We start from the raw sequence: 25,983 nt of genomic DNA, 5'->3' as shown, positions 1-25,983 counted from the left end.
CATGCTATCAGTTTAGTGTAACAAGATGTAATATAAAGTATAACCATTAACAGACACCGGCATTATCTGCAGCCGCAGGATACACATAAGAAAACCAAGATGACTGACAGGCGTCAAAGTGGGAATTTGAACATTGGTGGTGGGATAGAAAAATTTATTTCTGCCTCAGGCTAAAATGTTGCAGATTCAAGTGCTAAAGGAAAATAACAGCTTTCCCAAAACTGAAATGTGCTGAGCACCAGATTGCAGTGCAGCTCCAACTCACAACAAAGTGACACACCGAATGGATTCTGTGAGGATTTCATCATCCACGGGGTACAATTCAACTGAGACACTCCTATAGTTTTTATATTATTATGCCTGCAAATTTGACTGATAGATCTCTGGACTTATTGCTCATTAAGTGTATTTTTGACAGCTGTCTGTCTGTTTCACAGGAGCTCAAAAAACCACTATGAAACGGCTAAAAGTCCCTATTGGTGTCCGTTCTAATGGATGTTTTATTAGGATGTCCTGATTTATTTGGTAATGCATGATTGCCTGAGTGAATTCTGCATGCAGTATGTGTGTGAGAGAGTCTTATCAGTATACAGGGCTCTTCAGGCGGTATTGGGGATTGAAGGCCACTCTAATCTGGACCCAATGGTGACTGATCCAGCTCTCTTTCTGTCTGTGCTTAGCATGAGTGTTTGCATGCGAGTGTGTGTGTGTGTGTGTGCGTGTGTGCTGATGCAGATATCTCATTTCTCTCTGTAGTTTGTCAGACGAAGTGAACTCAAATTAATCCCACCAACAAGTTTGTCTGAAAGTGCTTGCAGAGCAACATGTAAACGGAGAAAAACAAATCTGTTATTTCGTGTTTGAGTAAAGGATGACGTGGTGACAGCGGTGACTCCGTTTCCATTTCCTCCATGCAGTACAAGTCTTGGTTCTGGCATTAATTATGAAAAATTGTTTGGTGTACTGAATCTAGATTGCATGCACTGGAGAGCGCTATGATGAACGATGTTAAGAGGAGTCTGTCAGCTGCCATCCCGTTTGGTCTCCAGAAATAATTGAAGGCTAGTGTACTTTCTGACAGAAACATGGTTTATGAGCCCGGTTTAGACGGCAGCCTCTGGGAGCAGCACCGCCTTCTTTTCTTCTCCTCAGAATCTGACAGCACTTCCAGCTCAGTGTATTTTAATGAAGGAACCCATTCAAAATCTCATAACACTGGAACATATCATCAGTTTGAGATGCTCAACACGTCTCAGGAGGTGATGCAGTTTAGTCCTTTAGTTTTTTGCTGGCGTCAACCTGCCTCATCTGCTTCTACTGCTATTAGTTCCTGTATCCATATTGTATAGAGAGAGTACAATGTAATTTTGTGTTTGGACTAAAGTATGAAATGGAATCACTCTTAAATGCTTTTAAATACAACATGCACACTAACAATGATCCATTTTGGAGTGTCTTGACAGTGGACACAATCAATCCACATTACAATGAACAGGGAAAAGACAAACAGCTGAGAAATAAAAACATGACACTAAATATCATTTTTGTTAAGAGCAATATCATTCAGAGCAGTAATATAGCAGCAAACAATATGCTATGAAGATACAGAGCAGTAATATCTACCTGAGCGGAGAGTAAAGTCTCTCTGAAATTATTGGTAATGTTGTCGGAACAACATACAAGTCCAAAATCAGGGAGAATGAATGGCTTTTATTCAGCGACCTAACTTACTGTACGTATTGTCAGTCAGGCATATTGGAACGGCTGCACTGTTTTGTCGTAGTGGCCAAAGTTGGAATTGCAGGTCGTGTGTTGCCCCTATTATCCCAAAAAGACTTTTATTCCCAATGCACAATCAATACAAAAGGATTTAGAAAGAAGTGAGCTCACTGGACCTCTGTTGTTGCCTGCTCCTCATATCTGCTAGTGGTTTGTGGCTACATTAGCCACTAACAGCATTACACACAAGTGTCAAACTGATCTGTCGGTGGTCAATATGCATTGTGGGTAATGTGGCACCAGGAGGGAGAAAGGGTGAGGATATCTCTGGTTCTGCTGCATTGATTTTGATATACTCCGACAATGGTAGTGCATAGTAAATTGGTGGAGTACTCTTTCAATGAATCCTGTTGGACTGCCAAAAAAGTCACAGTTGTTCTATTTGTAATTGCCACCAGGGCACAGATGTGAAGAGGTTTTCTCACGAGGCATCTCATTTATACTGTAAATCCAAAACAGCTCAATGCAGAGCAAAGTGCTCTGAATGAGTCTCTTACATAGAATTTCTATAGTCTCTTATTTCCACCATCTTTAAGCATTAAGTAGGACCGGGCAATATTTCTATCACGATGTATTCAATAAATAAAAATAGTCTATATGAAATAACCACATGGTTTTGTATAGCCCACTCCTGTGCAAATTATATACTTGACAAATTAAAAGTATTTTCTCATATAAGTAAGTACTGTAATATTTTTTAATAAATTTGATTTAGTATGTGTTAGTTAATATAAATTTAGGCAACATAAATCTGAATCATAATATAACAATATATGATTTCCTCACAATATAATTACTTTGAAAAACGATACATTATCATATTTAATTCTACGCCCTAAGTGGTTTGGCTTCTAATGAGTGTTGCGTTTGTACTGCACTTGTGAGAGATAATCACAGTTACGGTTCTTGGTCAGTATGAGCTTCTTACTGTGGAGATCTGGTGAGAAGACCAGTAGATGCAACCATCTCAGTAAGGTGGCTGGATCTCCCTAAACCTAACTGCACAATGATGGACTGACATATTTCATCTATCACATCACGAAAAAAGGACAAACTGCTCACATGAAACCATAGCATACACAAACACACTTTAGTCAATCCAGACGTCAAACAGCAGGAATCATATGTGACAGGCTGAGAAATTAGCTCTGTGTGGAAAAACGTTAATGCATGTGTCAACATCCATACACATACGTCTCCGTATAGTGCTACTTACTTAATTCCTTCCTTTCCTAATTTCCTCCTTCCTTACATGCATACATTCTTATTTTCTAAGTCCTTTTTTCCACTCATGTGTCATTCTTCCTTTCCTTTCATTAAAATGCCCTCCACCCCAATCATGGATTTGGCATGTCTTTATCAGCAGTAATAGATTTGACTTCACCTAGACAAGCCTCAGCGTGCAGATTAAAACCCCTCAACAACAGAGCCCCTCGCCTCTAAATCACTTTTACTGCTCTGCTATACTGTAATGCTGCATGCATGTGTTTGTGTGTATTTGATTGTGGATGAGATAGAGTGATATTGCTCAAGAATATGCACATCTGAGGATTGGGGGACTTTGATGTCTTCATTAATGATTCTCAGTGTCTTTCCTCTTTGTCTGACAGCAGTGATGTGACCTATGAGTTTTGTTTCACTGATTATTTGCAGCAAAACTGGAAAAAAGCAAATTGAGCAGAGCTGGAACGAGAAAAACCTACAGAAACCGAATATTAATATAATGATTACAGGTGGACACATTTATGGTAAATGGACTTGGACTTGCATTTATGTAGCACTTTTCAAGTCTTCTAAGCACTTAAATGACTTTACACTACATGCAAACATTCACTGACACACACAGACACGCGCACAGGCACACTCATGATTTTTTGTCCAGTTTACTTAAAAAGAGACCATTATTTACAAAATGAACGTCATGCTGTATTGGAGAAGACTTGCTTGACGCTAGCGATTGAGACCATGAACTCATGTTTACTGAGCAGTAGGGTCATTTTATCATAGACTTCGATACAATATGACTTATTTTTGCGACCAGAAGAGTCGTCCCGTGCACGCTAATAGAAAGAATGCAAGTTTAAGTCACTTCTTGTGATTGTGTCAGAGAAAAGTTGTTTCAACTCTGTGGTATTTTTTTGAAGCTGTGGCACAGTAATAAATTGATTTGTTATTGGTATTTGCAAGGGGACAACATATTTACATTGCATCACAACAGGTGTTGCTCTTATTTTGTCCAACCTCTGTATGTATGTAATGCAACATTAGTTTGTGTTTGGGTGCAATGGTGCATGTTTATGCCCTGTGTACATTTATGTATTATAATCATGACTTTCTTACCACGCTTCCCCTTTTCCTCCTTTCCTCCGTTTATGACTCCTCATTAACTTCTTTGCTAGTGTCCTTACTTCCTTTCTTCCTTCTTCTTTCTTCCTGGTCATCCCAAGACATTATCTCGTGCCAGAAGGCGTACTGTATGTTTGTGTGTCTGTGATAAATATTTGACTGTTCTCTCTGTGCCACCTTGTGGAGAAAAAAGGTGTGACGCTTCTTCAATTGAACTGTTTTCCATTTCTTCCTATTGCTCAGATGTTCATACAGTGTGGCAATCCAGCGGTGTGACCTCTCACCTTTGACCTCTGATTTGTCCTCTCTACACCCTTACAACCTTACAAACACTCTTCTGATGTAAGTCAGTCCGTCTGTGCGTCTGTCCTTCTGTCTGTCTGTCCGATCTATGACATTTAATCTAACTACCACTGTTACTGTATTTCTCTGCTTTCAGGTGTTAAGCAACTTTGCTGAACGTGAGTATAATAACAATAAACACAACCAGCGTTACTCTATAAAACTTATGCCACGGGGCAATTTCATTTACATTTTGTTCTGTTAATCTAAGTGTTTATTAAGCAGAATATGCTTTATATATGAATTTAGAATATTATTTGACTGGTTTTCAGTTACATTAAGTTAAATACTGATTTTAAAAATGAATAATAATAAAGTCCCCTGTATGTGTATATTTAGACAAACTAAGATTAACATAATGTGGTCATTTCTGCTGCAAAAGAAACCAGTTGCAGTTTGGTTATCAAGGTATTAAAGGATGTAAATAAACAGTAAATTAAATTTAGAATAGTAAAAAATATACATGTCGGTCTCTTTATGATGGCAGTCCATATCTATCATAGTGCATGCTTGTATTTAAGTCATTTAAGTCATGTTTTCTACTTAATTATCCCTGCATAATTACAGAATGACATTTTGAGTTTGCTCTAGTAACGTACATAGAAAATATATTCCATCTGTGTTTACTGTGATGGTGACCTTTGCCTGATTTGATTAAACTTCACATTTGCGGTGCAGTGGGAGGCTCTTGTTACTAATGTCACTTCCTGTGCCTGTGTCAGAGTTTGATGGAGAGCTGGTCGGATGACAGCTGGAACTGTTGTCATAACCGGGGGAATACTGGCCACAGTGATACTTCTGTGTATCATAGCTGTGCTCTGTTACTGTAGACTCCAGGTATGTTTTAAACATGTTTAAATCACACTTCAATGTTAAACCTTCTGCCACATTGTATTATCACATCACCTTAGGAGACTGTGGGGAAATTTCAAATCGTCATCAAATATATGAAAATAATCATGTAATACTTGCAGCAAGAAATGTTACTTGTTCCATATTTTCGGGAAATTGTGTTTTGAATATTCGGTAAGAAAGTATAGTTCACAGTACTTTTGACAGTTTAGATAATTTTATATTGGCTTTGGCTTGTTAAACTAAAACCCCCTACCTTAATAATCCTTGAAAGCGTACTTTTTTTCACAACATCATTTGCCTTTCTCACTTCTCAGTGCAGCTTGTCTATTTCTAGGAATAGTGTAGAAGTGGGCGCCACTGTCTTTACAAAAACAAGACACCAATTTTGTATCAAGAAACATTCTTGGAGCATGTTGATTATATTGGATAAAGTGCATTGCGTCTCATTCTATTTGCATTTCTCAGCTTGTTTTGAGAAAATAAGATATCGCATAATAATAAACTCAAAGTTGTAGACTTGTAGACTGAAGTGCAGCCAGTTTATGTTACAAATCTGTCTTGAAAATGTAATGCCCTTCACTCTGTCTGCAGTACTACTGCTGTAAGAAGAATGGGTCTGACAGCGGTTCCGTCTCTCAGCAACACTTTGCGTGCAACGCCTGCAGTGTCTCTGGCCTGGACGGGTCGATCGTCACCCCGCTGTCCATGTCACCACCAGAGCCGCCCGGATCCTCCGACCCCACCAAACCCACAGGGGGGCAACGCAGTTACTGCCCCACCTGCTCACCCTATGACTCGCCTTTCTACATTCGTACCACTGATGAAATGCGCAACGGTGGTGAGCGCATCACCTACATGCCCACACACTATGAGAACCAGGCGCTGGCGATGCCGCTGCCCGCCGTCCGAGGCTCCCTGCTGAGGGAGACCCAGCGAGGCCGGCCTCCCGATTTCTACACCAACACCCGAGCCATCAGCACCGAGGTGTGACCACCCTAAAAAAAAAAAACACCACACACACACACACACACACACACCCCTCTCTTCACCTACACACACACACCACCACCACCACTAAAACGACCACAGACATACTTTAGACACCTGCTGCAGCTGCCAGTGAGGATCTACTGGATAAAGGCCCGCTGTTTGTGGAGGTTATCACATTTATTTAGGGTTTGGGGGATTTTCCAAGACAACTGGTGAAGACTAAAGTCTGTGATAGCTCCTCACTTTATACCCTTGAATTTTAAGTTTTGATGTTCACGAAGATAGTAATTCTGTAATTTACGGTAGATAAAACTGTAGGTTTCCTGTAAGAAAATGTCTCTTTGTGCTCCCACATGAAGGATATGGTTGTAAACTTGTAAACTGTCTGTTGACTGTTACTGTGTATTTAATGACTGAGGGCTATCTTAGACCATTCATGATTTTCCCCCGCTACACATCTTCCTAATGACAAAAAGACAAAAAAAATTGTATGATAAAGTATGTAGTAAATATGAAGCAATTTTGTCTTGATAAGCAGAATGGAGACTAGAATTCATTTGGAAACAGTTACATGAAGGAAAAGTCAACATCCCCTCTGCAGTTTTCTGCATCTCTAGAAGCATGCTTGAGTTACAGGAAAGGTGGAGGAGGGCGGACGACTGGAGCTTTGTCTATGCAAGCTGTCTGGCAAACTACTGCAGCTCTTCATCTCCAGGCATCTCCTTCTAGCTGTTTTTCTCTTTATTGGAGGAATATTGGAAGCACGGTGCACACCCATCACGATCTGATGCACATGTAGATATAAGTATATAAAACTGGATACAGTAGTTCTCTTGGGTTGCCAGATCCACACTGAACCCCCAATTTGTCCCCTAAGGTGTAAGCCTGTGAACAAGCAAGGACGCCTGAGCCCTTGAACGCAACAGTAGCAATCGTGAAACGAACTGATGCATTTCTCTTTTGACAGTGATGCAAAAAGTTTGATGTGTAATTATAAACCAGAAAGCAATGAATGCTCACCTCCTGATCCCATTGTGTTCTTGATGAAAAAGAGATGCACCCTAGAATTTCAACATGATGTATTTTGATTGAGGGAGCGTGATTTACTAGTTTGTGCTATTTTGTCTACGCACTCCTCCTATACTCCCGTACTACTCTCATGTTGAATCTTTGAAATGCAAATAATCAAGTTATTTCTTTTCATGTTTTTGTTTTCATATTGTGAGGAAGTTAGAATACACATTTATGTGATTGAAAACTGTTTCACAATGCTCATTTTCTACATAACACTTACCCAGCATTGCGTGTCATACATTATACTATTTATTGTGATATTTGTATTTATATTTATGTGTACTACAAGAATCAGTGAGGCTGAATGAGCAATGCAAGAAACCTTGAGGACTTGCATGGTATGATAACGTTGGGTGATTTTGCAAGATTTTCTGACAGGCCTAGTATTATCATTCAATTAAACAACAGTGCATATAACATGATTAGAATTCATTGATCAGCAGCTACCTCACTTATTTCTCATTTACTTGTTCTTTAAGGTTAAGTAGATGCCAACTGCAGTGCCATTACACTATATATCTTAAAACTCCTTTAGACCATTTTACACCAGAATTGTGTTTTTTCTTCTTCTTCTCTGGATTAATTTAAAGGGGCAAATAAATGTACAGAGGACTGGTAAAATGAAAGCTCATCACTAAAGGTTGAAATGTTTGATTTTTGGAAAACTTGTGAAATGTCTAGAATCTCTGACTAGGATTCGGTGAAATAGAAGCAGTGTTTCTCCATGTTGTTGTTCACAACCACAAATAAGGATACATAGTCATCATTCATTTATTTAGGCATTGTATTATCTATATATTTTATTACCTACTTAACCTGTTATCTTTGAAAAAAAAGAAAAAAAGATTTTTAGAAATATGGTTAAAACAGATATTGTACCTGACGAATACAGAAACAGTAGTATTTGACAGTGTTAACTTTTGAATTAAAGATTTGTAACTGCTTGAAATGCCTATTTGTGTGATAATTGACAAGACTACACACACACACACACACAAACACACACAGTATGCCTATTCAATTATTATTAATTCAATAAAACATTTGTACCTTTCTCTCTCTCCTATATAGGAGAGACTGAACATAAGTCAAACATAAATGTTTTGTTTGTGTGCATACAGTATGTACATACACCTACATGGCAGCGCTGAAATGGAAATCATTGTCCAGTGTGAGCCGGACACTCTGCAGCAGTACTGCGCATGCGTATAATTACACTAACATTCCAAACCGGAAGGTGTGTCACTAAACTCCCTTGTGATTCATCTTCTTAAACATATACGATCTTCGCTGCAACTCCTCTGACAGCTAGCAAGTGAGCAGCTCCTCTACGCTCTCAACAAGTAAGTTGACAGCTCTTTTTTCCTCAACGTACGTGTTGGTGTCAGTGTCACGTTTACACGCAGTGAGCATAGAGACGTTGTTTTCCTTCTCTTTTCTCGTCCTTCTTCCTCCCGGAGTCGGGCGGGGTGTTGCTGAGTGAGCTCGCTCCTCCAAATAGTGGTCCAACTGTTTTGGACTTCGAGCTGGTTAGCGTTAGCCAAACTTAGCTTTAGCTCGCAGGTCTAGCACTGGCACACACAGGTACTTCCTCTTTAGCCTGCTTTCACCTGTTCTGGTCGCGAGCTCCTTGTCTACGGACCTACTTGTGTCAAATGCTATTCTATTTATGTTGTTATGAAATGGCTGTGGTGACTGCACGGATGAGTTAGCTTGCCACCAGCTAATTCTGCCTTGAGTGTCGATGTCTGTGTTGTTTGTATTAACACACGCGAGCTGCTGTGAGATGAGTCTGTCAATATGTCAAGTACCTTTTTGTCGTTTGCCCTTCTCAAACGTGCGTGTTGATAGAGAGAAGCTGCCATGTTATGCCTGCTGATGATGCTGTGAGAGACTGTGATGTGCTCCATCCAGGCCTGCAGCAACAACAGTGTACTGCAGCAATGAGTGAGAAAAGACCCCACAGTCACTATACACAAACACTGACAACTGTCTCCTCTGCTGGATTAAAAAGAGCATAAACATTTTAATTTATTATTGGTCATTAGGTGACTCTTTTTGTGGAAATTAACCATTTATACACAGACTTTGTGTTTACTTCAGAAAGGGCTCATAAGGCTTTTGTTTGACATATTCCAGTTGAGTGTTTAGTCGACTGGAGGGCTGACAGGTGTGTAGTAGAACATGTGTCGGCTGCCGTCATGTTGTCCCAGCATTTGTTCTCCAGGATTTGTCTCTGGGTGACTTGAAGAAGCTGAGACTTAAACATCCACAAGACATAACTGAAGCAGGACCACGAGATATCAACACAAATATCAATGTGTTTTCATTCGGACCTTGAAATGACAATAAGAAGTTTGTTAGAAGTTAATTTAGCCCCATAAGAGGAGAGTTACTCCAAACAAGGACACTCAATTGAGGTCAGCTACATTATTTTGTTACAATAAAGTCTCGCATTGTTTTTCGGGTTTAGTAAAATATTTTCTCACTTTGTACACAATCAGGTTCAGCCTGTTAAGTTGAATTTCACTTTGAGCTCTTTTGCAGGTGCAGCTGGGAAGTAATCGGGAGTTGGACTTTGTTTTGAATCGCTCAAGCTGCTTCGGTTGATATAAGCAACATTTTAAAATGATGTAGAGCTACGATAAGTTGATTAATCACACGTATTTTGATAATCAATTAATCCTTTAAGTTCAAGAAAAAGCAATTGCCTTTTTCAGCCCTTGGGCAGCAGTCTCTTGAACAGCAGTGGATTGTGGATGTTTGAACAAACTGGAATAAACAGGTAGTCTGATACGGGCCAGGCTTTAGCATTGGCACTCAACCAGAGTGGCCTTTTGTTGCGTGTCTTGATGGAGCGCTGTTTCTTTGTCATGAAGGAACTAGTTTATTCTGAAGTAGCCTTTGACAGCCAGCCAGAGAACTATCCAGTATAGCAGGAATTGGTTACCTTACGTTTCACCTTGGTTAATTAGGATTTTCTTCATTGTCTATATGTAGTCTATTCATAGTCTTGTATGCAGTAGTACAGCTTGTCATAACCTCGCATTTCAGTTAGAAACAGTGTACTTCAAAGGGAAGTGATTTCAATGACGCGTGTAAGGTGTCGCTGAAAACAGACGCGCTCTTATGTTCACCAACAAGCCTCAAAGCAGGTTTAGGTCCCGGTTCCAAAGGAGAATGAACGGTTCCTCTTTGTGGGGGGGTCACCTGGCTCAATCGTGTTCACGTTACGACTGACTGAGGTTACTTGTAACAAGCTGTGCGACGGATGCTTTTGCACAGAAAGGTTCCCAGGAACATTAATACGTCTGGTGATGTGAGGAAATACAGAAAGATTGCACAAACGTAAAGGTATTTAAGTAATGCTGTCCTAAAAAAGGCTTCCAATAGAAAGGGTTTACCACGCTGCAATGACGGGGCTGCTCGCTGTGCTTCTTTTCCATTATCATTCAGAGGTAGAAAAGATGCAGTCAGCAGGTTGGGCACTCCTAGCTTTGTATTTCTCACTCGAAGGTCAGCGGTCGTATATAGATGGAGTTAGATTGAGGCACAAGTCAGACCTGTAGCCACGATTATCTACAACCAAAAGAGACGCCGAGTCGGATGATGGTAGTCAAAGGGAAAAGCTGCGATTTTGTGTTTTCAGTATTTAGACGTGTCTGTTGACATCTGTAACAAAACAGCGAGACCCATAGAAACACACACACACGCCCTCAAAGATGTAATGTGTCCGGTTAGCCCTGGCCTTGTGGGTGTTGTTCCGCCTGTCCTCACCACGGGCCACTCACAGTTTCCATACAGCCAGTGGTTATGTAGCAAGGCAACTCGCTAAGACTGTACTGGAGGAGCAGGCCGGTAATGACTGGGTGCAAACTAGCTCCTGAGTTTACAGTTTGCGTTACAGCCAAAGAGGAAGCCGGGGAGGGAGAGAGAATCTGTACTTACAGTCAACATTAAGTAATTATGATTAATAGCCAGTTCAGTGTGGCTGGAGTGTGTTCAACCCTTGCGTCACATCCAGTATGATTTGAGAAGAAGGGACATGTGATGATGATCCGGCAGAGCCAATGCATAAGTGAAGAAAATGCTGCTGTGTAATTGAATAAGTGTGATTTGAGCACATGACCCTTTTGCTTTGCTCAAGTATGTGGGTGTGTACGATTGTGTGTATGAATGCCTTTTGTATGCGTGTAATCCTGTCACTGTGTGTGTGTATGAATGAAAGAATGCCTCCTTCATGCTTTTGGTCTCTACTATGTGTGTTTGCATCATAAACGCGGCCTAACTCAAATATGACTCTCTTTGTCCATAAAATGAGAGAAAATGCCCATCACAATTTCTTAAAGTCCAAAGATACATCTTCAAATGTCTTGTTCTGTCCGTCCAACAGTCCAAACCCAAATATATTCACTTCATAATTATATGAAATGGAGAAAAGCAGCATATCCTCCCGATGGTCAAATGGTCAATAGTGTTAAAACCAAAACAATAGGTCCGCCAGGCTTCATTTAATTGTTGCTGATCAGTACAGAACTGTTACAAAACACGTCCTTAATTCTACGGGTGTTTTGTTTATTTATGCTTGCTTCATTTTTCAGAGTCGGGTTTCAACCAGCTGTGTTTGAAGACGTGTTGACAAAACGAATGAGGCAGCAAGATCCAACATGTAGAGACAGCGGGCCGATACAGATGTGCAGACAGACTTTGTCAGGGCTTTTCTTCACATGGAGTCCACAAGAGTAACAGAAACTGAGACACATTTAGAATGTTTACGTTTGAAACTTTGAAGTGGTCCATATTTTATGTATAGTTGTGATGTCACAACTGTAACGAAATCCTCACGGTTTGTCCAAAGGTACAGTTTCTGAATCACAATATTTATACAGCACTTAGACCTGCTTTATAATGAATGAATGCTTTATACAATATAGGACCTTTTAATATTCAGCCCAGTGGATACTTAGAATGTAGTCTGAAGTATTATAAACTTGTGTTTGCCACAGAGCTTATTTTCTGCAATTATCCAAAATCCAATGTAAAAATCCCGCCGGCTAATTGTCGAGCGAACCGGTGCGATGCTAACGTGCGGGCCGGCCTTCAAATTTGTATTTAGTGGTTTCTACTATCAACAGCATGTTCAACTGAAGCCAACTGCTGGTGGCAGAATACTAAATATTACATTTCTCAGCCTACAAAGTTTACAAATGCTTGAATGAGGAAATAGGATCAAACAGAAATGTGGCTGCCAGCTTGGACTTGTTGTGAACTTGGACTGTGAAAGGCCCTTATCACACCCTAAGCACCGCAAACAATTTTAAGAATTGCGGAACAGCAGATTTGTGGTAACGCTTACAAATTGGGCTCACTTCTGGGCTGGTGTCATTAACTCAAAGATGACAGGGGGCCAAAAAATAACTTGAATAAATAACACAATATGGCCTACAAACCAGGGAGTTGCCAGTGCCTGGCATGTCCTTTCTGTACTGAGTGGGTGTGTTCGGGTTTGGCATTACGCATCGCAATGACAACACTGACTGTGATGCAATAAACCTTCTTTTATTCGCCGGTGTTAATAGATCCTAGACAAAACAGAAGCGCCACCGCCCAAGTTGTACTCCCAATCACTAAAATAATCTTGTAACTCTCTCAGTAGGATGTATATTCTAATGCGATATGTTTGTCTTCCCACAGAGCTGGGCGGACCAGTCGGGACAGGGAAGGGGAGAGCTTTAACCCTGGTCTCCCCAGCCGGCCCCGAGTAAACCAGCCAGCCATGGACGACCGCTCCTCACTTGGAAAAGTCAGCAGCTCTACCGAGTCCGTCGCCACCGTCACCAGTGAGGAGTTTGTTCTGGTCCAGACTAGTGCCGCAGGGTCACCGCAAGGCTCTGAGGGCAAACCAAGACTCAAGGTGAGAACCAGACACGGACACACTTTTACACTCGACTTGAACGCTACAATATGTCATTTTCATTCCCCCAAAGAACACACATGAAGCCACTCGAGGGCTGGTGGTCAGATCTTTCATTGCAAAAAGGTCAAACACGGCTAAAAGACCCTTTTTCCCCCCATCCCCCTCCGCCTGGATAGGCCTGTCACTTCAAATACTTTAGCTGGATGATATTGTGTTCTAGAATTAATTGCAATAAATATTTAAGACCACTAATATAATAATATAATAGCATAATAATGCAAGTACACATATGCAATTAACTTTTATTTGTCAAGAATATTAGACGTTGGAGGAGGAGTTAAAACAAATATTAATATATCCTTTTGCCAAAGCGCTGACTCAGCCCAGGAAGCTCCACTCTGTCTTCATCCGTCTTCCTGCTTCTTTATTCTCATCCTGTTTTATCGGACCCTGTCTCTCCTTCGCTCTCACCCACAATTGCTGTTCTCTTTTCCTCTCTCTCCCTCAGATGTCTTGGAATGGGAGTGATCAGCTGGAGAAAGCTATGGAGGAGGTGTTGGATGATGACGAGGAGGTGAAGGTGGAGAAGAGCAATGTGGAAAAGATGGAGAAGCACGGGGACCCGGAGAGCCGAGTCCTGGAGCCCCAATCTGCAGGTGTTGGTCCATTTATAGTCATTGCGTCTAATTGTAGCTTGTCAGCTGTTCTTTCATTCACCTAAACAGGCATCAAAACCGAAGCATCACCGATATTGTTCCCAGTGTATTAATGGTCTTTCCTTTTTAAGCAATGTATTACTGTCAAAAGGCAGCTGATTGAATTGTGAGTCTTTCTGTTTGGCACCGTACACAAACGCTGCAGCTTAAACTTTCCTGAATTGTTTTTGCTAAATCAATTAGTTAACTCGGATCATACCACTGTCCCTGTGACAGTGTGCATATTGTCATATTTTAATGAGCTATATCATTAAACATGTGGGACAATGAATAACAACAAATAGAATATTTGATGGATCAGTTCAATCAAAACTAAACGCTCGGGCCGTAATGTAAAAATGTTGCAAACAAAAATGTTTTCTTTTGTTTTTATTATTTTCTTTCCACTGAAATTCAAGTGAGTGGAAATAACGATGTACAAAGCAGAAACATGTAGTCTGCCTGGCATTGACATACCAAAATATGGTATTGCGATATCAGATTAGCAAGGCTAGTATCTGAACTCTCTGACATTAGCTTGACTGTTCTGTAAATAGGCAAGGACAGGTCGGCACTGACAGCTTAACAAACGTTAGTGCAAAAACAACATACTCGCAGTGGTTAACGACATACTGCGCTCTTAAGCTCAGTGGCAGGTGCAAGGCAATAGCACTACCAGGGCTACAACGTACAGGCTACAATCCCTCTGGGAAACTCTAGGGTTGCATTATGAGCATCCTTAAGTCTTGGTTCCATGTGCATTCCTGTTCAGTCCTGGTACTGGCTTTAAATCCAAGATATCTAGTACCCTGTAACATCCACTGTGCTTGTCTGGAGAGTGATGTAAACTCACTCTTTCCTTTAGAGACCGGCAGCTTCAGCTCTTCAAACACTTCATTAAGTCTTCCGGTGAAGCTCCTTACTTTTAGGTAAAATGAAAGTGCAAGTGATACCATGTGTTACAGAGGAAGGAAGCACACTGTCTTCAGACCTACACTGCATTTAGCAATGTTGTCAACAATGGAGTTTGTAGCACGACAAACACAAAATCAAGGTGTGTCAAAACTTTTTGATATTACTATGTCACTATCTTTTAAACATACTGTATATGATCTAAAAAACAGGAGAAACTGTTTAATTGTTTTCATATGTGCCTTACGTACGTCAGTAGTTAGCAACTCTACCTGTATGTACAATCTTAGTTCAACCCCAAAAAATGTAAAGAAATTGAATACTAAATAATTCAAGACGGAAGGTTTTACATAAGGACTACACATATTTACGTATTTACTTGCAGTTTCCTATTTCTTCGCAGTGTTGCTAGTGTTTTGTGTTTTACTACTGCTGAGTTAAAGAGGAAGTGGTTAGTGCAATTGTGTCAAATAATAGCCAGTCAGCACTGGAAGTTCAGCTGCTGCTCTCATTGTTCTGCTTCCTGTTTGCAAAGTGTGAAAGTACCAGGTCAAAGGTAATTACAGAGAAGACCCCCAAACTTCCTGTGTAGTTCTATTTCACCTTCTGCTTGTCTTTACTTCTTCCCAGTAGAGTTTTTGCAGTTTTCTCTTGTCTGTTTCTCTCTTCTCTTAAATACACTGGTCCGTGGTAGAGCTGTAAGGCCACAGGATGTGAAAACATTCTTTCTCATGATACCTTGATAGCATGCCAGATTCATGCCATACGGTGTTGTTGAAATCGGTTTAGCTTAGACTACAGACAGAACACCCCCACAACATGTTTCACCATTTCAGGAAAATGAACAATATCACAATCTCTCCGTCTGTCCACAGAACCATGTCCAGCACCACCCAGCCCCACAGTGCAGGAGGAGGAGGAGGACAGTGTCCAGTTCAACAAGCTGTCCTACCTCGGCTGCACCTGGGTCAAAGCCCCTCGCAACGAGGCAGAGGCGCAGAGGGCCATGGCCACCCTACGGGCCGAAAGCGCCATCCCCATCCCCATCACCCTGCACGTTCCCTGTGGACCAGACGGCTCCGTCAGGTGAGACACACATTCAGACAGACACTGTCTATGTTGAGACCTGGATCGATTACAATGGCCTGTGACAAAACGACAGTAGAATATACTGTATGTCATGTACTCAGAGTGCGAAATACAACCGAGAACAGATTATCATGAATGGTTGCCTGTTGAAGTTACAGATGAAGTGGATATTACTTGACTTTTTGACCTTATTGAAATTTGGTGTCTTTAATCTGCTGTTACATCGATTGTAAGTCTGGACCAAAATGCCGTTTTCACCTGTCAAATAAACCGACTCTCCCCAGGATTGTGGACCAGGCCTCTGGTACAGAAATCGCCTCATTCCCGATCTACAAGGTGTTGTTCTGTGCTCGTGGAAAGGAGGGTTCGGTGGAAAGTGACTGTTTCTCCTTCACTGAGAGTTACCGGAGCTCTGAGGACTTCCAGATTCACGTCGTCTCCTGCCAAATCAAAGAGGCCGTGAGTCACACACATGTATTCCACATGACAAACTGTAGCTCGACATGGTTTTCACTCACAATCCCACAACATTAGACACAAGTTGGCTTTAAAGGTGAGTTACTTTGTCAACATGGCACTGTGAACCAGAACCAGAACAACAGAGGGCACTGTTGTCCTCTATTGTGTTTTCTCAATGATGTCCAGTTCTATTTTACTCTTGTCGTTGTTACTATCCGTTAGTTTTCATGTTCTGTTCATTTGTATTTGCATATATTGATTCTATTTACTAATTCCCTTTCACAACATGTTACTTTATCTTTTCAGCTTTTTCTTAAAGGAAAGTCTATTCCATTTAGATTTCTTTTGTCTTCCTAATCTTTCCTACTTCCTTGTCTTTCCAACGTTTCTGTTTTTCTTTCCCTTTTCCATCCAGGTCAGTCGTGTCCTGTACAGTTTCTCCACAGCATTTCGGCGTTCCTCACGGCCGGCAGACATCAGGGACACGCCGCTGTCCAGTCTGCCTGATGGTGACCTCTACACCTTCACGGCCTCGTTGGAAATCAAAGAGGATGATGGCAAGGGCAACTACAGGTACTTTGTCCACACACGGACACAATACACTTCAATGATGTAGGTCTCTCTGAGTATAATGCTTCTATACATTTACAAAAGGTATATTCATATCACAATATGCATATCACATTAAATGTGAAAATTGCATGACAATTTAACACATTTTTATGAAAGAAGAATGATGGTGGTGCATTATAGTTTGATCATCTGGTGCCATTATGCCCTTTTTTTAGGAAAGCACTGCGATACATGTAAATTACACCTAATAAACGCATACTGTGTGTGTTTCTTATCGGCTCAGGGCTGTTGGTATCACAGATAAGTTGATAGTTGGAAAGCTTTAATATGCTGCTGCAATACTGTTTTATCTAACTGTTATTGTTCATCCTCGAAGAGTGTGAAGCTTATCGGCACAGTAAGACAATCCTTCCATTTTCACAAGCCATCATATATATATTGAGTATTTAGTTAATTTTCTGTTTTGAATGCACAGCAGACACCTATAAAATATAATAGATTTGGAGGACTTGAGGAAATGTATGTCCTATTTTATCTCTAACTCGGCTACTCGTATTAAGGCAATGACGATATAGCAACAAAACAAACATTAAGACGGAGAAAACAATAGTATAAAACATTTAAAAAATACACCTAAAATTGCATTATAGAACACCACAGAACAATAATACACTAAATCTAACCCCCCGCCCCTGTTCTTCCCCTCTACAGTCCAGTGCCTAAGGACAGAGATAAATTCTACTTCAAGCTGCGACAGGGCGTTCAGAAGAAAGTCGTGGTTTCAGTTCAGCAAATGTGCAACAAGGAGCTGGGCATCGAGAGGTGAGGAATACTGTGAAAAGAGATGATGCATGACACAATTCCTAGTAACCTTCCATTCATCTTATCTACTGTAGAGTTTAGGATTTCCCCAGGTAATCTTGCACTTGGCTTTCCAAAAGTTAGGAATTACCAGACATCAAATATCTCCATATCTATCTTTGCTTCCACGAGCGCTTTGCTTTTTGTGGTTGTTTTTTGTACATGGTTGGCTGAACTTACTATACTTTAGAAAGAGACTTGCCTCTTCATCTCTATTGGTGCTGTAACCACCAGAGATCATAAGGCAGCTGGCTCAGCGGGACAAATATGCTTAACTAAAGGAGTTAATGATGTAGAGCTCAAAAACACTGCTCTAAACATGCTGGGTATTCACACAGCATACCGGATCTATAGTCTTGTTATAAACTTCATTCTGGTAAATTAAACAATGACTTCACAGATTAAAGAACCAGGTTGGACAGTGCACATATACTCAGTGGTCAAATATTGCAGAGGGAAAGCAATAAGAAAGAGTAAAATCAGTCAAGCCACCCAAATAGAGCGTAATAAAAATAACGCCCCAACAGAGGAATACTGGTGTAGTTAAATCATTTCCTGCAATTTCAAATGTTGATGTGTTTACATGCTCTAGCAGCATGGCAGCACCAAAGAACTAGGTCATCCTTATCACTCCCCTCCTTTCTTCTCCATTCCCTCACCTCCTATCGCTATCAGAGGGAGACAGACACCTGCCCTCTCCTTTTATTTTTAGCCTCTATGGAAACTCCTTTTGTGTTCACAACTGATCCTCTCTGAGGGGCTCGGCCCGTGTTTGACAACACTTTATTTCATTCATTTTCGGTTACATTTTTTTTAAAATGCGGTACAGTGTGGTTCTGCATTATGTGTTTAATAGATGCTGTACAGAAGTCTTTATATCCACTCTTACAAATCCTGTTGAAATATCACTTAGCAAGACACTTGACCCATATCTTTAAACCTCAGTATGAGCCTCCCTGAGTCCTGGGTTATGGCTGAGTCAACTGTAAATGTATTCTTGTACAATGCATTTCTGCAAGATTCCAATGCTGACCACATGATGGCACCTCCGACCCAAATCTGAAGGGACTTCACTGTAACTAGTGATTATGATGCCCTGGAAACAACGTAAACCAGGTTTACTGCTTCAGTATAGTGCAAGACATTAGATATGTTGTGTATTAAAAACAGAAGTTGGCCTGTTCTATATCTTTGTAATTTGTAAATGACTCATGTTTTTTGAACTTCCTGTGTGTCTATGTTGCCCTCTTCTGCAGCCAGCAGTGGCAGGGAGAGCTGGGTCTTTCATCACCCTGAAGGAGCTTAGATATGCTCGGCTAGATTCTTTTGAGCTTTTTTTCAGATCATTTTAATTTTGGCCAAGATAATATATTTATGACTAATGTGCAATACTGGTGCTTGAAGCCCTTCAGAGTGTCAGCCTAATACCTGAAAGGTTATAAGGCATTATTACAATATTAATGAGGGTAGTTTGGTCACTTGAGTTGTTTCACATATTCCAGTTTTCTTTCCCTCCCAAGAACTACTTAGATTCACTCTGCTGCTGACTGCAGACTGTAACTCTGCAGTGGAATTAGTGATTATTGATTTGTGGTTGTACCTCCTGTGTCTTCCCTCTAGGTGTTTTGGGATGCTGCTGAGTCCAGGACAGAAAGTCTGCAACAGCGGCATGCATCTACTGGACATGGTGAGCAGAACTCCTAACAGCTAATTTAATCAGCTTCCTTTACACTTAAATTAACATATCCAGAGTAATATATCTGCAGGTTAATAATATATTCACCCACTGTAGTTAAAGGAATCCTTCATCCTTGAAATGACCATTTCTACATGAATTACTCAGCGTGTGTTACCTTGAACTCTTGAAGAAAACCTTGTTTTTTTTACACATGCCTCCACGGTGAATGGAGAATCCAGGAACAGACATACATTTAGTAAATCCTTTACAGCAGCAAACTATATCAAAACATCTGTTTACAAACTCTAACACAACTCGTGCAGTGTAATCCAAGTCTCATTTACACAGTTGTGTGCTAAGTATTTCCCAGACGCATGCATCTTCCCCACATTCTTACTCTTAAAAACACTAAAGCCACTGCTGTCTCATGCTTCAAAGTTTCCTTCATGAATTGGTGGCGAGTAATTGATGGTCATCAAATGGTTATTTTAAGTGTGAAGTATTTCTCTAACCTGCATTTTTCTTTGTTCCAGTTTGAAAACTGATATTGGGTGCCTGTTCAAAATGTTACATCGACCTGTATTGATATTTAACATGAATCATTTTACAAAAGCCTAGTACATAATCCATGCATTAATACCTACACAGGCGTCGATGGGGAAGAGCTCTGACGGGAAGGCCTATGTGATCACTGGAACATGGAACCCCAACATGGCGGCCTTCCAGCTGCTGAATGAAGACACACCGAAAGGTGAGGAGAGTTATTGTCCCCCTAATTGTTATGTCGCACAGATTGCAATAGAATTTATATCCAGAGTTAAAGTTGCAGTCGTGTGTCACTGAGCAAAGCTAGCAACCGTTTGACTTTAAAATAACCTGTAATACTTAAAAAGTAACTTACAACCATGCACAAAGGCATGTTGGTAAAACGTTTCAATGCTGATGTACAGGTCCATTCGTGAATAATTCTATTGCACATAGCAGCAGTTTGTTGTTTGAGTAATTGATTAATCAAACGTTTTGCCGCATTTACGGTTCGTGTCAAGCGGAACCCACCAGTTCTTGTTTACTGGTTGTTCACAAACGCATATGAAGGAGGAATTATTTCCATACAGTATTTGTCACACACATGATGTGGGACTGCACAAAGCTCGAGGCCACGTCAGAGAATTGTGCAGTGCTTGCATTGGAGCCTGGATGTGAGAATTGCCTTCATTCATTCTCCAGCATAACGTACAGCATTGTACCTGGCCTTGTGACCCAGTACTTGTCAAAGCCTGGTGCGTTTTTTTGCACATCGAAGCGTGAATCGTGTCAGGCAGCAGAGCTAACAGAGCTGTGGACACTCAATCAAGTGAGAAATAGAAATAACAGCAACATTTAGAGGAAATCATTCTCATGCAATTCACTTCGCAGTTCTGTTTGGCTTATAGCTATGCAGGTCTTTGAGCATAATACGTTTTCCTTCTTTTAATTGTCTCTCTCCTAATAACACAACTTGATAACATAGGCCTGCAGGATTATTCTATATTGCGCACACAAACAATATATTATATAATGACTATATACTCGGCTGATGAAATACTTTGGTCATATCTGTTTTCTGAATATTGACATATAGAACCTGAATTGAACAAGTTCACAAAATCAGATATTCATGAAGTAGGTACTCAAAATATATGTAAACACATTTAGTGTTGTATTTAAGTTTTAAACAGTATGTATGTTCATAAATCCAGACCCGCTCAGATTAACATATTGGAGTTGAACAAATAGATCATTATGAACTTGAGAAAAGACCAATTTTACTGTCTTTTAAAGGGGAAGCATTTAGATGTGTTCAGAGCGGATCCCACAGAGTATCCAGGCACAGCCAGCTTGTCTCACCAAATACATCACAGCTAACAAGTTAGAGCACTTGGCAACTTGCTGACTCGAAGGCTGTTAGACTTTGACTTAAAGGTGGGTGGCAGGTCTGTCAGAGCAGTCTACCTCATGTGAGTCTGACAGTAGAAAAGCCAGACTAACTTTAACACACACACACACGCACACGCACACGCACACGCACACGCACACACACATTTTTTCTTGTAAATCTGCCCACATCCTGACTGGCATAGGTAAGTCAGAGATGCTCAGAAGTTGATGATAGAATCCTTATAATAGACACTTGCAGTTAAATTATTTGTAAAAGAGACATGTTAGAGTTGTATTTGAATGGAACTATGTAGCATAGAAAGTTACTTGTTTTTTATACGTTACCATGCATTTCAGTGTGATGTGGAACTGGTGGTAGTTTTTAAAGTGGAGGTTCTGAAACCAGCTTACTTCCCCCTGGAAGCACTGGTCAGGGTCAAAATTCTTGTTGAGTAGTTTCCTGCTGAGCAAATAATCAGTTAATGGATTAATGATTAACTCGCAAGAAAAAGCTAATGGAGCTCTTTGTCCGAGATCGTCTTGTTCATTCTTTCTTTTAACAATATGTACATGAATTAGGACATGTCGTATATCATTTTTTTTTTACTAGTTATCAAAAAAATAATGGTTGCTTACAAATAAATGCATCTTGATATGACATGTAGCTACTACACCTGGGGAGCCCGAACCATCAAAAGACATGTTTTTATTATCGGCAAACTATCTCAGCATCAGCGCCAAGAGTATCTGAATCTACAAACGAGTCCTTTCCCCCAAAAGAACAAGCGCTTGATATTATCATAATTGCAATCTATATTAAGACACTGGTAGTTAATGTCTGTCCCTCCTCAGGTTGATTGTCTGTTTTCCATTTGTTTATTTAACATAATCATGAAGTGATCAGTTGGTTTGCAGCTCACATCTCTTTGTGTATGAAGTTCCTGTTGTACAAACCAAAACATCTGTACTATGAAAATAAGCATACCTTCTTCACCTACAGTAACAAATGCATGTATAGACTTCAGTTGTGAAGTTGAAGACGTTAATGTCATGTCGTTATCCACTAGGGGGTGTGGCTTCCCCACAGGACACATGGTGTGGATTTCCTGCCTCCTAGTAGAGGCCAGTCGGATGAAAAGTGAAATCTCCTCAGCTTACAGTTGCATTTATGGATTTCTAAATTATAGTTTGTTATTCTAGATCTGAGCATTATATAGAATAGAAAATAATACTGTAACTATGTAATTTAACAGTGTAGACGCTAGGTGAATGTGCTTCACTGACTGAAATCAAGTAAAAAGAAAAGAAACAAAGGAGTCTCTCATCCTGCCTCCACAGTAACCTTGCTTTTCCTCCCTGGCTCCAGATAAGCAGGTCTTCATGACCGTGGCGGTGGACCTGGTAGTCACTGAGGTGGTGGAGCCAGTTCGCTTTCTGCTGGAAACTCTGGTCAGGGTATATCCATCAAACGAACGCTTCTGGTACTTCAGCCGCAAGACCTTCAGTGAGACCTTCTACCTCAAACTCAGACAGGTATCTCTACGCACTACGACGACCCTCACACAACATGCACTCATTTTCATATTTTACATGTAGTTAGGATCTTGCTGGTTTGCTAATACAAGGTTGGTTTGTAGACAGTTGTGCAATATGCCTATTTATACTGTACGATATTTAACATTTGTCAACTGTCATACCAATACTGCCTTTACCAGTCTGGGTGTAGTGAGACAGTAAGCAGCACTGCTTTATGGTCACATTGGATTTTTGCATCTGATGAAATATCTCTCCTTCTTGATTTTTTTCAATTCATCTTCCAGAAAACATCCTATATCACAATATGTATATTGATATAAAAATTACACATATTCTGATAGCTGATATTATTAAATTCATGGAAATAACCCCTTTGATATTATTGTCAATGTATAAAGCAGCGCCAATCCAATCTATTCTCTTTCTATGCTTATTGCAATAGGAGTAGTCAAACATGAACAAAATGTAATAACGTGAATAAAGGATCAGAGGGATTCTGAGTAGAGACCTCTGGCACAGAAAGCTGTCAGCCATATTGCTTTCACAAGGTTATTTAAGTTTATTGACATAGTCCAACATCATATATGTCTCAGTAACAGCTTTACTTCTCAACTCGGCCTAAGCTCTCCACGAAGACCAGGGAAATGTGGTGCGAGTGGATGTGCAGCTTCCAAGAAGTGTGGAGTGGAGGAGGAGGAGGAGGTCAGAGCGGCACGGTGGTGTGTCAGTGACCAGTCAAATGCTGTACTCCAGAGAGCTGAACCAGTTGGTCGTAGTGAGAGCTAAAGATATGTGCACAAAGATGCAAATGTCCCCTCGTCAGATTTCCATTCCTCTCTTTCCATCTGTGTATCTCCCACAGTCTGCCTGCCTCTCATTGTCAAGCTGGCGCATTGATGCGCAACATGTTATTCCCTAAACTCTGTGCTAAACTCCAACCCGGTTATCACATTCATCTTGTGAGCCGATGTCTGGCAGCCCAACAGTAGTTACCACAATCCTCTGATGCGATGAGTTTTTTTTTTTTTTTTAAATATCACCAAATAAACAATATCCAAGAAGCTCTTGTTAATGTATAATGGCAAAGATCACACACCCTGAAATGCTTGCCCTTCGGAGTTTCCTCACAACTTGTCTGATTTAAAAAGTGCTGAGAGAGAGAGAGAGAAGAAAGCTATTTACTTACCTCCCACCAACACAAGGACACCGAGCTTGTGCAGTTGCGGCAGGTGCTTAAAAAAACTACAGTTAAGCTGTAAGCCACCTCTTTCCTGTTAAAAAGCAGATCTCCTTTAGTAGGCCGTGGGGAGCTGGCAAATCAGTGGAGTGTGGGGAAGCTTTGGATTGTGGGGAGCTAATAAGAGGCTCTGTCTCATTATTGGCATGTGGGTAATTAACAGCGGCGGTCTGATTGCCTCTCTAGTTATCTCCTCAGTGAATGGAAGAGTGTTGGACTGGTGCTGTGGTTAAGAGCTAATTAAAAGATAATATTGTGTGGAGGTTTTTGTGGAGGATAGTAATCGGAGGTGATACACAAAATAGGTAGTCCTATTATATTATTATATGTGTTCAGTCCTTATTTTGCCAAAAACTGTCAGTACCAGGGAGTCATTATCTGTGCCAACTTCTCCGAATGCGTTCTGTGTCTGCTTAACTGGAAAATGCATTAGGTGTCTGCTTTACAGGACAGAAGGCTGTAGGCCACATCACACGTGTCACAAGGTAAATTCAAGAATGAGTGAAGTCCCGAAAGGACGTGTTTGAGACCAAGTCCAAACTAGGACTGCAGAAAATGTTGAGTACATGTCTAAAAAGCAATTATGAAGATTTTTGAGTTTCTAAAAGATCAGCAGATATGTAAACCTACAATATAGGCAGGAGCTACATACATGTTTCAGGTGATGGAAAATCTGAGTTACCAGTTTCTATGCTTTTGAGATGATCAAAATATGGAGCCAGCATGTAGAGGTTGATGGAACAGAAGAGTGTTGTCCTTGTTTAATATGACAACAGCTTAAAAATTGCTTTGCAAGAGAAACATGCTTGGTAAAGACTTACATTAACTGTCCTGTTATGTGAGGTACAATCGTAATCATTTAAACCCATAGAATAACATTTAGCAGAGAGAGCTGTTCTTTCTTAATGTGTGAATAATTGCTTTTTTTTTTATCTTATTGGAAATCCACAATATATGATACTGTGTTTCAACGGTGGGCCCTCTCTGGTCCAAATTTCTCTCACAGTTGTATCAGTGTTAATAATTCACCCTCAGCTATAGCAAAGCCAACGTGTTACCTAAGCCTCCTCAGAGGTTCTCTTTAAAATAGGCCAGACTTGATATTCTCTCCCAATTTGTGCTCTCATCACTGACTTGAGTTGGTCATTAGACGCCATGCGAGTGGGCCGATCAATGCAGCTCATTGATCCATTCTACCAGGTGGAGGAGAAGCAACAGCTCTACAGTAATTGAATAGACCAGAAATAAACATCAGTAGCTTATGACACCCAAGGTCAAGTCTGCTGGTGTCTTTGTTCTCTCGTGCATTTCTTCAGTCTATTACTATGGATTTAAGGAGTAGTTAAGAGCTGTATTAAGCAGTTTAATACACCCTGGACTTCAAAACAAACTTGTTTTTGTTGCGATCATCGATATACTTCAGAAGTTCATATGACTGTGTTAGCTAAAACTTTTGTAATGGTACCTGCCCAGCAGAAACGGAGTAGTAGTCTTAGATCTTAGTCCAGTATTCCTTAAGGTTTCATTCCTTCTGCTCCACCTCATGAGTTAAAACAATTATCTAATTGTTTATTTCATTTATTTGAGGCTATGGTTCCAACTCAAAGTTTCACACAGAATGCTTTTCATGACTGAAAAAAGAGCTGGGATAAGAAAATTCTTTAAAACAAACCAAGACGAGCTCCTAAATCTCCTAAATCAACAACCTTTTGCCATAAATACA

At 40.5% G+C, this 25,983-nt stretch overlaps 2 protein-coding genes across 2 annotated transcripts in view; both read left to right on the top strand.

The window, feature by feature from the left end:
* Window positions 1-5,211: 5,211 nt before the first annotated feature.
* On the top strand, window positions 5,212-6,312 carry LOC306694470 (protein FAM163A-like; the record flags this gene model as incomplete). Its single annotated transcript, XM_079157336.1, has 2 exons — window positions 5,212-5,304; window positions 5,914-6,312. The coding sequence occupies 2 exons, from the start codon at window positions 5,212-5,214 to the stop codon at window positions 6,310-6,312; spliced, it is 492 nt and encodes a 163-aa protein (XP_079013462.1).
* Window positions 6,313-8,643: 2,331 nt separating this feature from the next.
* rabgap1l (RAB GTPase activating protein 1-like) overlaps window positions 8,644-25,983 on the top strand; it is a 102,992-nt gene continuing 85,652 nt past the window's right edge. The window contains exons 1-10 of the mRNA XM_079157987.1: window positions 8,644-8,729; window positions 13,081-13,300; window positions 13,812-13,959; window positions 15,786-15,996; window positions 16,284-16,458; window positions 16,874-17,031; window positions 17,743-17,853; window positions 19,513-19,579; window positions 20,219-20,321; window positions 22,854-23,020. Of these exons, the coding sequence (XP_079014113.1) occupies window positions 13,163-13,300; window positions 13,812-13,959; window positions 15,786-15,996; window positions 16,284-16,458; window positions 16,874-17,031; window positions 17,743-17,853; window positions 19,513-19,579; window positions 20,219-20,321; window positions 22,854-23,020 (1,278 nt within the window). The 5' untranslated portion in view covers window positions 8,644-8,729; window positions 13,081-13,162. The remainder of the gene's footprint in view (window positions 8,730-13,080; window positions 13,301-13,811; window positions 13,960-15,785; window positions 15,997-16,283; window positions 16,459-16,873; window positions 17,032-17,742; window positions 17,854-19,512; window positions 19,580-20,218; window positions 20,322-22,853; window positions 23,021-25,983) is intronic.

Source organism: Pholis gunnellus (genome assembly GCF_910591455.1).
Source record: "Pholis gunnellus genome assembly, chromosome: 4".
NCBI classification, from domain to species: domain Eukaryota; kingdom Metazoa; phylum Chordata; class Actinopteri; order Perciformes; family Pholidae; genus Pholis; species Pholis gunnellus.
This window is presented reverse-complemented; position numbering and strand designations above follow the sequence as displayed.